This window comes from Astatotilapia calliptera, chromosome 17, assembly GCF_964374335.1.
Source record: "Astatotilapia calliptera chromosome 17, fAstCal68.1, whole genome shotgun sequence".
Classification (NCBI taxonomy): Eukaryota; Metazoa; Chordata; class Actinopteri; order Cichliformes; family Cichlidae; genus Astatotilapia; species Astatotilapia calliptera.
The window spans coordinates 35217860-35232106 of NC_137438.1; the positions used below are offsets into that span (position 1 = coordinate 35217860).

The window sequence follows — 14247 nt, forward strand, 5'->3', positions numbered from 1 at the left end:
CTATGCCTTTTTCATATTTTTATTAGCTAATTGCAACAGCTAGTCTTAATCTTATTGCTGAGCGTATAAAGGTTAAAACCATTTCAGTTTAAGACCTATGGGCTACAGAATAGAGAACATGGACATCTTATATTATTTTGAAAGAAACCGGTTACTCAGTGTGATGTATTATGATGAGGCCGACTTGATTTTGCTCCTCTACCCATGTGTTTTTTCCAAAAAGTATGTTTGTTTTTTTTCTCCCCTCCCCACTCATCCAGACACAGGTGGGCCGCTTTGCTCCCCAGTTCTCGGGCTACCAGCAGCAGGACTCTCATGAGCTTCTGGCTTTCCTTTTGGATGGCCTACATGAGGACTTGAACCGCATCAGAAAGAAGCCCTACATTCAGCTCAAGGATGCAAATGGTCGGCCTGATAAGGTGAGACCAGCGGCTCATGAATGGATTGATAAAAGTAAAAAAAGAAAAAAAGAAAAAAATGATTTATTTTATTTATTTAGTTACATTTTATTAAATTTTTGTGTATACCTGTTTTTTGTTTTTGTTTTTTATGCCAGGTTGTGGCAGAGGAGGCGTGGGAGAACCACATTAAGAGAAATGACTCCATTATTGTGGACATCTTCCACGGTCTTTTCAAGTCGACTCTGGTGTGTCCTGTGTGCTCGAAGGTCTCTGTGACCTTTGATCCTTTCTGCTACTTGACCCTGCCACTGCCCATGAAGAAGGAACGGACACTAGAAGTTTATTTAGTCAGACTGGACCCTCTGGCCAAACCCACACAGGTAACAAGCTGAGCACAGAGAGGAAAAAAAATGACTACTGTAAGCAGTATCATGCCATTTCATGTATGAACAGCAGGCAGTAATCATGTTTTTGTTTTTTTTCCCCTCAGTACAAACTAACTGTGCCGAAAGTGGGCTACATTTCTGACTTGTGTACCTCCCTGTCCAACCTGTCAGGCGTGCCTGCTGAAAAGGTAGAATATTTAGCATCAGCCTGCGCAGGAATCCTGCCTCTGTTATCATGTTGTAATGCTGACATCTACTTTTTAATAGACGTTGTCCTCTGAGCTACAGAAGCTAGTGAGGGGAAATGTTGCATATTTTTCAGATAAAGGGAGAGGTGAGGAACAGGGACACAAAGGATAACTTGAGACCAAGGGAACTGGAATTCAATATGTATGAACCTGCTATTATGCTGTTACACTACATGTTGCACAGACAGAATAGCAAAGCTGCCACACTAATCAGTGTGGTCGTTTATTTTCTTGTAGGTCTGTTTTAGGTTATTCATTTTTTTCTCTACATGACTTCTCTCTGTGTGGTTCGTCAAGGTCACAAAGTGAGATAACACGCAAGGGAAATGAGTCAAAATGAGTCAAAAATCACATTGTATTTCCTCCATATAGGCTTAATTAAGCCTGGTCTTTCAGATCCGGGTTGCGTTTACAGCAGTGTATCCTACTGTCACTCAAAGCCTGCGCCATCCTGAAGTACTAGTAAAACAAACCCCAGAAACAGGTCTTTGGAAGTATCCCTAGTTCCTGCAGTGCAGATACAAAAGAAAGGTGCTTTTTTTTTTTTTTTTTTTTTTTTGCAGAGGTTGAGAGGACTATGAAAGAATTTAAACTATGAAAAAGATCATTTCAAATACAGGCTGGTTAATTAAGTTCTAAAAAGTTTTTTCTCATGATTTGAAGTTATGTTGCCCGTCATCTTAAGCTCGTCTTACCAATCTACTAAATGGCTTTTTAAGATGTGTTGGCAGATTAATTTAATTGCTGGCCATAATTAGGATTCTCAGCACTGACTCTCCCGTCTCTTATCCTTCAGATGATTGTAACTGACATCTATAACCACCGTTTCCACCGGATCTTCGCCACCAATGAAAACCTCAGCAGCATTATGGAGAGAGATGATATTTATGTGTGAGTGTCAGATATGAGCAGCTGACAGACAACACGTCTGCAGATTATGTAGATATAACAAACTGCAGGCATGTGCCATTTTCAAAAACGTAGGTTTTTTGTTTTGTTTTTTTTACGCTAGGATGCTGAGTTTCACTTTTCATTGGTTTGTCGACATCTTGCTTAACCAGCGTGACTCTAAAGGATTCACCACATGTCTCTCTGCAGCTTTGAGGTGGCGGTGAACAGAGTGGAGGACACAGACCACGTAGTGATCCCAGTGCACTTGAGAGAAAAGTACAAGCAGTCAGGATATAACCACACGAGCACGCCGCTGTTTGGACAACCCTTCCTCATCGCTGTCCCCAGAACCCTCAGTGAAGACAAGCTCTACAACATGCTGCTCCAGCGCCTCTGGTAAGTCAGCAAAAATCGACAGGCTCTTTTTGCAGATAATCAACGCTGTGTCGTTTAGAAATAGAAAATAAAAACAAAAACTTGTGCTTGGAATAAAAAGTGGTTTTGTGTTTGCAGTCGGTTTGTGCGATCTTCTGTAGAGGAAGAAGAGGACGACTGTGAAGAGACACAGCCATCTAAACAACACACTGTTAATGGTAATGCCACTAATGGACTGTTGGAGGAGGGGTCACCGAGTAAGTGCACCAACACAGTTTTCTTGTAAAGTTCTGACCTTTTGAAATGCCTTTTTTTTTTATTTTTTTAAAAAGTGTGCTGCTTAGTGTTTGCTGTTAAAAGCTCTACTGCCGTCTTTCAGGTGAGATGGAGACCGATGAGCAGGACGACGAGTCCAGCCAGGATCAGGAGCTGCCCTCTGAAAACGACAACAGCCAGTCGGAGGACTCTGTCGGTGGGGACAATGAGCTTGAGAACGGTGTGGTCGGCCCACAGAATTCCACCAAAGGCCAGCAGACGTCCGGACACAGCAGGAAGAGACTTTTTACATTCCAGTTCAATAACATGGGAAAAACTGACTTCTCACTCATCAAGGAGGACACCAGGCAGATCCGCTTTGACGAGGGACACCTCCGACTTAGTGGTAGGAAGCGGGTTTTACTGTTTTTGTTTTAGCATCATTGCAATGGCAAATAGAAAAGTAGTTTTTTTTTTGGTTTTCCTCGATCATGTAATCACAGCATTAATCAATAATTGAAGTCATTTTAACTGCTGTAAATATTACAGCATATTTACGTTCTGCCCATCTTTTTACAGACCGCTCTTATCTCTCCTTGGACTGGGAACCAGAAATCAAGAAGAAGTATTTTGACGAGACTGTTGTTGAGGTAAAACTGATGTCGGGAGCTGCGACATTGTCTGTTTTCACCGTGTAACTGTTGTAGTGCAGCAAGACGCTGAGCAGTGTGGAACATAATCATGTTGTGATAACTGCACAGAGAAGAGCAGCAGGAAACCGAGGTGACTATTCCAAATGTCTTCTAATCAAGAGCCCACAGGTTTGAAACTCTAGATCTACTCACTAGATGATGCCGTGAATAAGTGCATCTAAGTGTTAAAGTAATCTGTAAATATTACCTCTTACTCCACGCATTTTAATCTGAGGGAAAGGAACTGAGTAGGGATGGCTACGATAACTTTGTATTAAACAGTGCCAGGGCTAAATTTATTTAACGGTAATTATGTAATGGTATGGACAAGCTCCAGCGCCATCATTTCTGCTCTTGCTACTGGAGAAATGGAAATGGTCTATTTTCTACTTGTTACTCCAAAATCAATCTGGAAAACCAGTGTTTTGGGGCTCACAGTGTAACTGGTGAACACCTGGTCCAAACCTTTCTCTCCTGTTCACTAGTTAATGTTTTTAAATGCAGATTTTATTTATTTATTTTATTTGCTTTTCAGGTTGCATTTGGGTACATTCAAGCTCTGATTCTGCATTTACTTACTGTTTCCCTACATCCAATCAAGCCCTCCTTATATGCTCCTGTCTAAAGAACTTGGACTACAAACTGAAACCAAACTGTTTTCACTGCCAGAAAGAGTCTTATTGTCTGTATGGAGTTAACCTATACTACTAGTAATGATAGTAGAAAGGACACTTCACCAGTCTGTGATGGCACTTTCATGTAAGGGTTCAAACATAACCAATGTGTCTTAAGTTTGCACAGCTTTTGACAGCCTAGCTTGCAGTTCATCTCTAGTTGCTCCACATATGTGATGCAACCAAGAGTCTACAGATTTACAAGTTGTTGTTTTTGTTGTTGTAATTGTGCTATGTAATTGTAATGTGTTTTAGGATTATGATGATTAGGATTATTAGATAATGGTGTGAAACAGTGTTTATAACAGTTTAATTTATATTACATGTACATTAATTCTTTTTGGTTTTTCTCTTAAAACCTATTATAATATTAATTAATATTATAGTTGAAGTACCTTAAGCAGTACTGTTGAGATTAACAGTTGAGGTCTTGACAACACTTATCTCTAACTGTACTTTTAAACGGCTTCTTTCAAAGTTAAATGTTCTCTTTTGCCACAGATTTTAATTCATGTCATTTCAGACAACTAATTCAGAACTGTTTTACTCTAACAACTATATGCTCGTGTCTCTGGGAGCAGGACTGTGACAAGCACGAGAGCATGGAGTACAAACCTCAAAAAAAGGCTTTCTTCAAGCTGAAGGACTGCATCGAACTGTTCACCACAAAGGAAAAACTGGGGGCAGAGGACCCTTGGTGAGAAGCAGTGAAAACAATTCAAAACACTAGTTGTTGACGTCTGGCTGGTTACAGCACCTAAAAGGTGATGTATCTTCTCACAGGTACTGTCCCAACTGTAAGCAGCACCAGCAGGCCACAAAGAAGCTGGACCTGTGGTCTCTGCCACCAGTGCTGGTGGTCCATCTTAAACGCTTCTCATACAGTCGCTACATGAGGGATAAACTGGACTCACTTGTTGACTTCCCGCTCAGGTAGACACACACACACACACACGCACACACATTCACAGGGCACTGCCTTTTTAGCAGTTTATCCAGTGTATGTCCTGCTCATTCTTTTCAAAATCTACAGTGTGTGTATGTGCACACTAACAATATACCCTTGATGAGTTAATGACAAGCTGCTTTGTTGTTGTGTGATAGATGATTGGGGTTGCTGCATAATTTTTTTTTTATGTACCGTAATGTTTTGTAGTCAACTCAAAGTATTTTTTTTTTTGAGGGAGGAAAAAACCCAACAGCAAATGATTGTTTCCCAAAAAGGTAGGACAAACATGGCATGTGCTCAAGGACATCAGTGTTGACACAAGTTGTGTGTATTTCTGCTGTAAGGCAAACAGGTGAATTGTGAGTTTGTCTTTTGACGCTTCAGCTTTCAGTTATTAAAGCGCATAATTTAAATGTTTAATTTGTTGTTTTTCTGAATAAATTTTGCTACACTTTGATTTGTGAGTATTATATTGTGATCGCTATAATACACAAGATGTGAAAATTGGTATCTGAAAATTTAAATAAGTCATATTTTATGAACTTTCCAAAAAACCCTTCAAATTATTTTCAATATTTTGTTTTTAGATGCTTTTTTTGCATATTTAAATCAGTCAGATTTTAATGTTGGTCTGAAACATGTCGGTGTGATAAATATGGGAAAAGGGTAAGAAGAAATGCAGGGTCTGATCCTGATTTACAACACTGTACATGCTACATGTTTCTACCTTCATCACAAACACACCACGCTGAACGTGTGCAATGACGGCTTTTTCGTGTTTGTTCCCAGAGATCTGGACATGTCTGAATTCCTGATCAACCCCAATGCCGGGCCCTGTCGCTACGACCTCATTGCTGTGTCCAACCACTATGGTGGGATGGGAGGGGGCCACTGTAAGACTCAAACTCATGCAATCATGTATCTTTTTTTTTTTTTTTTTTAATTAGGATTTATAATGTTCCCGGATTTAATTTCAACCCCATGAAAGGTCACTGGTAGAAAGAAGAATGTTATTGTGGCCTCTGAGTAACCAGACAGTTTAAATCTGGCTTGTTGTGAATCTGTAAACTGTAGAATGTCTTTTATTAGTTAGTAATGCTGTTAGAAGTCGCAAATTGCTTTATAACATAAGAGCCAAGCAGTGGGAGTATATAAAATGACACACAGAAAGGGAAACATGGTGAAACGGGGCTCTAACTAATGGAAATTTTCATGACTACAGGATTTCCAACAGAAAAATAAATGTAATCAGAGCGGTAACTTGTGTATCTGGGCTCTTTTTGTTAAAATCGATACGTCTCCCACACAGTTTTTGGCATTGCCACGTTTCTACTCTTCAAATCAAAGCTTCAATTTGGTGCATAAACTCTTACAAATTTCCTTTTGAATGACTAGATGATTAATCATTGAGTAATTTCTGCTCTAATTGCTGTGTTTTCCTGTCTTTTAATCTTGTGTTTGTTACTTTTCAGATACTGGTTATGCTAAAAACAAAGACGATGGAAAGTGGTACAACTTTGATGACAGCAGCGTGTCTCCTGCCAGCGAAGATCAAATAGTGGTGAGTGTCCTCATTTGTAAAAGCCACAGACAGCAGGTCCTACTGCATTTTTATTAAAGGCAGACTTGCTGGGCAAAAAAAAATAATTATGTCATCAGAGTAATGCACGTATGTGCACTGTAATGAGGATGAGTTATGTAGTTGCCACACAGCCTGAGTTCTCCAAGGCATCCAACTGTTCTGAGACCCCAAAAGGTTGATTCTGTTCATCTGGACGTAACATTTTCAGTGGTTTCTCCCACTGAAATGCTACGTCCAGATGAACAGAATCAACCTTTTGGGATTTACTTACCTGGATGATTGAGCATGCATCATGACAACTGTGCTGAGATTTCCCAAAAAGTAAGTGTGGGTGTGTGGTACAGAGAGCTCTCTGTTCTGTGGTGGGGAGGATGATTGAAGCCAGACAGGTAAACCCTGACGGAGATGTTTTCGTGCATAGAGAGCGTTTATAAAGGCTTTCACATCTTGGAGGCAAACTGAACTTCAGATGTTCTGGAAGAGATTTAGCGAGCCACCCCAGAGGAGACCAGCTCTTTCTGTAAACAATTTTTGAAAATGGGTAATGGCTTCATACATTTTAACAAAGTATATACGTTTCAGCAGAGGATTTCTTTACAGCAGGACTTCATTTTGCTTTTAAATTCATGTTTGATGGCCAACTGTTGGAGATGTTATGTTCCAGGAAATAACATCTCCAGTAGTGATGATGTTGCAAGCATGAATACTGTATGTATCCTAATCTGAGTTGATGGGATTTAAAGAGATGAGACATAATCTATACAAAAACCAAAGCTAACAGTGTATTAGTCTGTCAGCTTCTGCATCCCCAGCCGCTCATTAAAAACATCGAGAATGTACAGTTGTTCTAATTGTTGTTGTGTTTTGTTTTGTGTTTTTTAAAAGGACTGAATGTAATATTAGGGACTACTTTCAGTAACAGATTAATACCATGGGTTTATATGAAAGATTGCTGTTGTCTGCTGATTTGTGGACTACTGTTCTGCAGACACATTTGACCATGGTCAGTGGTGATTGTGTTAACTTATTAGCCAAGGCTGTTTGGCATGTTCATTTGACAAACTGCACGAGTGTTCACACAGCTACATGCGACAGCTACAGAATAAAATTACTTCTCAGGCATCTGCTAGTGCCGCTAAGTGCATGTGCATGCCACGTTGTTGGCCATATTATTAAATTAAAAATATTGAACATGTAAAACACGGCCACACTGATAAAGATGTGGCACAGCAGATGGTTACATGTATTCAAAGCACACACTTAATAATGGAAACTATATGAATTAGTACAACGTAAAATGGCGAATCCCGTTAAAGGAAAGAAATCCAGACCCTGTACAGCTGTGATGATGCAGAGACAAAAGCAGTTTTATACTAGTCTGTAAGGACTGTGACCTGCTGTTCAAGTGAGCCTCAAGTGGTCATTAAAGGGAACTGCATTTATCTGCACTAAGCATTATCTTCATTTTTTTAGACCTGGATGCTTCCATTGAAAAGAGATTTGGTGGTCTAGTGAATATTTATACAGCCCGCTTTTCCAGTTTATAAAATATCTTTAGTGACTACATTTCTCATTGTTTCTCAAAGGAAAACAAAATGGAAAAGTTGGTAAAAGTCAGTTTTCTAAGGTGAGCCTGACTCCATCATGTCAGTGTAGCTGAGTGACGCTCTTTCCTGTTTTGTTTCCGTCTCTCTCTGTAGTCCAAAGCAGCCTATGTGCTGTTCTACCAGCGCCAGGACACAGTGAAAGGCACCGGCTACTTTGCTCTCGACCGAGAGGAGGAGGAAGAGGAGGAGGAAGATGAAGAAGAGGAAGGGGAGGATGAGGAGGGCGAGGAGAGGAGGGAGAGAAAAATCGCCTTGTCCGCTCAGGGAGGCTTGTCTGCTGCCGCTGCCGCCGCTGTTCAAAGCGACGACGAGGACCCTAATGAGAACCAGTGCAGGAAGAACGACGAAGAGCAGGAAGACGAGGAGGAAGAGGAGGCAGCGGAACAGCCGCCCAATCGAGACGTCGCCATGAAAACCAACTGAGGGAAACGAGGACATGAATATATATAGAGAGAATGGGATCTTTCCATCCAAAGCCATACGGACACACGGCGTGACAGCGGGCGCCACTGGTCCCACCCAGCGGCTCGGACTTAGCTGCTCGACAGGAAGAACCACTGCGGAGACATCAGCTGTTGGGTCAGGGGGCTACAGGGGTACGCAACTCTAAGAAATCAGGGCCCTCCTCTGTGGTTGGATCACTGTGTGTGTTTGTGTGTGTGTGTGCGTGTGTGGCCACGTTCGTTTGTTTAGAATTTGCTCACTTGCTCTCTGAGAAGAGTCACTAAACAGCCGGGATCTTTGTTTTTTTTTTGTTTTTTTTTACAGCTTTGAATCTCAGTTTTATTATTTTTTTAAAGTACATATCTTTAAGAGGAATGCATTTTTGGCATATCATTTTAGCATCATCGTTTAGATTTTGTAAATATTTTAAACACTGAATTGTACCGAGTTTTCATGATGCGCTGAAACATTTTTGAACTTGCACAATCACCAACCATCCGCCCCGCTTTTCTTTCCTTTTTTTTTTTTAATTTTAAATGTATCGATGCCAGACATACTGCAACTTTGTGTCAGAGTTTTCTCACATACAGAGCTTAGGAAGCTGCCTTTAGAAAGCCAGTGCTGAGACGCCACTACACTAAGAAATAATGTTGAGAACTGACAGTCGTTGCTGTGTGGGTTTTTTTCTTTTTTTAAATAGCCATCCAGCCGAGCTAGCTCTGTCATGCTGCTGCGATCTTAGATTTTTACACATGATTAACATACTGGCATGAGCCTTGGAGAACTTAAGATCCTGCTTTTGCTCTGTCTATAGTCCTCTCTGTTTATAATTCTTCAGTAAAGCAGGACTGAGATATTGCGTGGCTAACTTTACAAAGAAAGCACACTGCATCTCTCCATATTTTAAATATTAGGAAATGCTCTTTTAGAAGTTTATATCCGGAAGTCAAACCTATATGTAGTGAAGTGGTGTTTAAGGAGTTAGCAGAGATTCTTTACTCCTCTTCACCCGCTCCTGAAGTTGTACTTCATTAGATGGTATTTAAAGCTTTATTGTGGCTACGTTCTTAAGATTTTAGGCACTTTGAGATTAGGGACATCGGTGATTTCATTGTCTCCTGTTTGAATCGCCTCGGCCTTAACTCTTAATCTCAGACCAGTCGCCTTTTCTTTGCACACGGCCGTCACACCATCTCTCGATATTATGCGAGCACTCGTCTATGAATGTCCATGTTACTTGCTTGATATCTCCCAGCCACGTCACACCAGTTTCTTTTAACCCACAAGAGGGCCAGAATGTATGCTGAATGAACCAGACCACATGTATGTGACTGATGCCTTTTAAGTCATCCTTTCTTTCTTTCACTTCTCCCCATGGCCCTTTCGAGTTTGAAAGGTGATGGAAATGGGTGTTCTTTGCATTTTATATTACCTGTATGAATTTCATGGGTATTAGCTGAATGTGTCCCTTTTTTGTGGTCCTGAGCTTTGAGGAGGAGAGAGGGAGACAAAACTTAAAAAAACAAAAACAAAAAAACATTTTGGGGTGAGTGTGCCTAAAAGGCCTTTCAGCTTCTCGGGATCATGATACAGTGAAAATATTTTGTGGCACATCGTTGGCAGGATATTCCTCCATCGACGTAACTCGCGGTAAAACTCTATTCTCCATGGTGGAGTGCGATGTTTTCTTTTCTACCTGCTCTTTCCATTGTAAACAGCATTAGCGGATCTGTTGTTGCCTCAGAATATTAGATGTGTAACATGCCTTTAAGAGCATCTCTGTGCTTCGACTTCAGGTGGCTTTACCGCCTCAGTGCTGCCTTGCTTTTTGGGCAACTCACCCCATCCTGAGTGAGATGTGATTGCTACTATAGGCTTATACAATACTGTACATAAGAGTTCACTCTGTGAGTGCACATTTGATAAAATTTATTTATTTATATGTAAGCATTTAATAATAAACAATATATTTAAAACCTTGGCAAGACGTGAAATGTCGGGGGTAACGTGGCTCGAGTCCACACATACACACTAGTTTGCAGAGTCTTGCCTGTGCTCTCGTCAGGGAGGGAATATTTTTTAAACAAAGGATGATTCTGTTTTGGGACTTTTTTTGTAAAGATAATCCAGACATCCTTGCATGATGATGTATGGGGTGAGGGTGGGGGTGGGGAGTTACCAGGTTTGGCTGCACTTGAGTTCACTTGGGTTTACATTTGAAATGTGCATGTGTATTTATACACAATCTTCAATAAAGTTGTGTAAAGCTTCCTGTGCTTCGGCCTGGTGGTTCACTTTCTTGACCAGCTTCCATAGCTGCCCCACATCTTTGACTGTATTATTTTATAAATAAGAACAATAATAAAATACAAATCTGTTTGTATCCTTTGTGTAACATAGTTGTCAAATTACCAGATACTTCAGATTCTGGACTGAAATGTATAAAATAACAGGTTTATTTATTCAATACTGTGATTGGTACACATTCTGTTTAGAATTTACATTTATATAGATATTTTACATAGAGATGTAAATGTGTATCACAAACACAATCCAACTCCTCTAAACACATCGCTTTTTCCTACTTTGGGTTTTCTAAATACATTTTGAAATTATAATTAATGCAATGCTGCTACGCTTTGGATAAAAAAAAATGGCATTTTAAAAATGTGCAGCATTGAAAGCTGCTCTGGTAGAATAAAAATATGAATCTGAATATTAGCACAACAGGTCGCCTTTAACATCTATGGTCAGGAAAGCATGCTCGGCTCACATCCCAGCAGTAAGTGATCTCACTGGCGTTCCCTAAAGAAGGTGAACATCGCTATGAGCCATATAAAGGAAGGCTGTCATGCTTCCCTTTGTTTGATCCTTTGCTCTCCATCTCCTAGTATGATCTGTGAGCAGGAACACTGTGTTCTCCCCGGTTCCTCCGGGTTATCCGGCCGCTTACAGCGAAGGCGGTTCTACCGAGAAGAGGCTCGTCCTTCTGACCAATAGGAGAGAGGAGGAGGATCGGCTGTGAGCAAAGCGCCTCACTCCGTCAGAGAAAAGAGAAACCCAAAGAGAAACGTGCTTTGCTTGTTAAGATTGGACGTTAGAACGCGCTGACATTAAAGGAGGCTATGAATGACAGGGATGGATAGTCTGAAATCTCTCTCACGAGCATAAAGTTTTCATTTTTCTGGCACTTCACATTTTTAATAGACGACGGCTACAGTCCGGCACATCTTTAAAAACGCCTTCGTCTGTGTTTTACCAGCTGGTGGCGCCCTCTGCCAGTGTGCCCTCTCCTGCTGGTGTTTGGTAAAGCAGTCAGAGGTGGACCTCTGCGTTTTCTCCAATCTCTGGTCGTGGCTACACCCGTCCTGACGTTCCCCGCGAATTTTATCCACGGCGCTCCGCCACATCCACTCATTTTATTTGATTTTTTTTAGTTGGGGGGAGGGGACGCGCACACTACCTGACGTGCTGTCGGAGGCAGAAAGGTTAGAGCAAAGCGGGTCTCCTGTTTGGATTCGTACGGCTTTCTGCCCTTTAAACCGCGCGGATGTGATGGCTGGACAACTTTGTGCTCACGGCGCGGAGACCGAAGCAGACAACAATAGGCTCTAATGCAGCCTGCTGCAATTCGGCTGCAAGATGAAGGTCCGCGTGAAGAGCCCGTGGATCGTTTGCGTTTTCTCAGATCCAACAAGTCCGGCAAGGTAAAAATTTAAACAGAATTACAGGAAGTGTTCTCACTTTTAGGTAATCTCTTTCTTTCAAATACCCCCCCCCCCAAAAAAAATGTGTTGCTCTCAGAGCTAAAAAAATATATATTTTCGGGGGTAAATGGTTAGTATCGTAGTTTGTGGTGATTTGTGCCTGAATATGTTTTTATATAGCGTGCAGTCACCCATATCGTTCTAATTAAAACAAGATTTAAAAGCAGAATTTCGTGTTTCTCTCTCGCTCTCTCTCCTTTTTTTTTTTTTTTTTTTTTTAAACATGAATGGCACCGTGCCACTCCACGCGCTTCGCCGCCCTTACCTGCCACATTTTCCCCTCTCTATTTGCTCTTTTTCTTACCACCGAGGTCAACCGAGGAGAGCGTGTGTGCAGGAGATATGGGAAATGTACGGGAGGTGTTTTTTTCCCCTCCTTTCCTACTATGGGTGGGGTTTTGTCTCGCTTTATTGCGGCCCCGTTTTAGGCGTGCGCCATTTTCCGTGCGCTTTTACGCACGGGGACACCAATAAAACTGATAGTCTGATTAAATCTGGAACCAAGAGATTTTCCACAGAAAAGCGCATCCCTGGTGCCAAGTTCTGGCTGAGGTAGTAGTTTGTGCTGTTGGTCGGGTTGTCATATTACCCCTTGCGGAGATGACTGCGCAATCTACTGCCTTGCCGGCGCTGGTGACTTGCAACGAGGGAGCCAACCGGATCGACATAAAAGCCTAAACCCCACTTTACATCGTTCAGAAAAAGAAGTGATGGAATAAAGAAAAAGAAAACGCATGCTTTCAAGAAAATTCAAATACTTGTGTGTGATATAAATGTTAACATTTCTTGAAATAAAGTATTTTTTCCAAAGCTTGCATCACGTGCATTTGTGTATATCTGATTCCAAATCTTGTTATAATTAATGTTCTGCTTAAACATTCTTATTTCTCACGGGGGTGGGGTGTTAAAGCAAAGATGGAATTAAAGATGCCAGTCCCATTAAGTGTCTTAGCAAGCATTTATGGTAAGCTAGTGCTGTACCATATTATAAATTGTGTTATAGCTCCAATGCAAAGTAGATATAGGGCCAATTTTGCCGATACCAGTGCTGATACTCGTACTCCCTTAAGAGAACATATAACCCCAATTCTTCATCAGCTTCACTGGTTGCCCATAGAAGCTAGGATAAACTTTAAAATTTTAGTTCTCACATTTAAGTGCATCCATAACCTTGCCCCTCCTTATCTGTGCGATCTGCTTCATATTACCACTGCTTCCTGCTCTCTCAGATCTTCATCTGCCATTCATCTTGTTCTTTCTGCTCGTCTTGTCACTATGGGGAACAGAGTGTTCAGTCGCACTGCTCCTCTGCTCTGGAATTCACTTCCTCCAGTCATAAGAAATATAGATTCCCTTCCCTTATTTAAGTCACAGCTTAAAGCATACTTGTTTAAACTGGCTTGCTCGCTTTAATACAGATCTTACTTTAAAAAAAAAAAAATTGTTTATTTTTTGTATTTTATAATAATCTACTGTTTTATTTATATCTTTCTTCTCTTTGTAAGGTGACCTTGGGTTTTAAAAAGGCGCTCTCAAATAAAATGTATTTCTGCTCTTCATGTATTTTAAAACATTTTTTTTTTTGGGGGGGGGGGCAGCTTCTGTTTAAATGTGCTGTAGGCGCTAAATAAAATGGATGTGACAGTCAACGCAAAGAATTTTCATAGTGTGCGTTTGAGGTATTTTCTTTTATTATTGCCAAAAAAGTAATTTAATGAATTGGGCTACATACTAAACTTAGAGGATAGAAAAATAGTATCAATCTAATCCACCGATACCAGTGTTGGTATCGATACTGTGGCTATTTGGATCAGTCCGCCCATGTCTACAATTAAGGAGCATTCACTAAAGCAGGACAACCTTCAAGTGCAGCTGTCATCAACACACATCATCGACATTTCCTATTGTGGCAAATCAGAATGTGTGCTGTGAAGAGCAGGCTGTCCTCAGTTCCATGGGAGGAATTATGCACAAGT

The 14247-nt window shown here is 40.9% G+C and overlaps 2 protein-coding genes across 4 annotated transcripts in view; one reads left to right on the forward strand and one right to left on the reverse strand.

Annotated features, from left to right (window-relative positions):
- Window positions 1–10780, forward strand: part of usp15 (ubiquitin specific peptidase 15) — a 28686-nt gene extending 17906 nt beyond the window's left edge. For all 3 annotated transcript variants that reach the window (XM_026146575.2, XM_026146576.2, XM_026146578.2), the window contains 13 exons: window positions 261–419; window positions 557–781; window positions 892–975; window positions 1832–1926; window positions 2134–2322; window positions 2440–2558; window positions 2681–2962; window positions 3136–3206; window positions 4504–4619; window positions 4706–4855; window positions 5661–5764; window positions 6344–6432; window positions 8154–10780. In XM_026146575.2, coding sequence (XP_026002360.2) covers window positions 261–419; window positions 557–781; window positions 892–975; window positions 1832–1926; window positions 2134–2322; window positions 2440–2558; window positions 2681–2962; window positions 3136–3206; window positions 4504–4619; window positions 4706–4855; window positions 5661–5764; window positions 6344–6432; window positions 8154–8483 — 2013 coding nt within the window. In that variant the 3' untranslated portion in view covers window positions 8484–10780. The remainder of the gene's footprint in view (window positions 1–260; window positions 420–556; window positions 782–891; window positions 976–1831; window positions 1927–2133; window positions 2323–2439; window positions 2559–2680; window positions 2963–3135; window positions 3207–4503; window positions 4620–4705; window positions 4856–5660; window positions 5765–6343; window positions 6433–8153) is intronic.
- Window positions 1–14247, reverse strand: part of LOC113009142 (uncharacterized) — a 303928-nt gene that overhangs the window by 76208 nt on the left and 213473 nt on the right. The gene's annotated exons all lie outside the window — the stretch shown is intronic.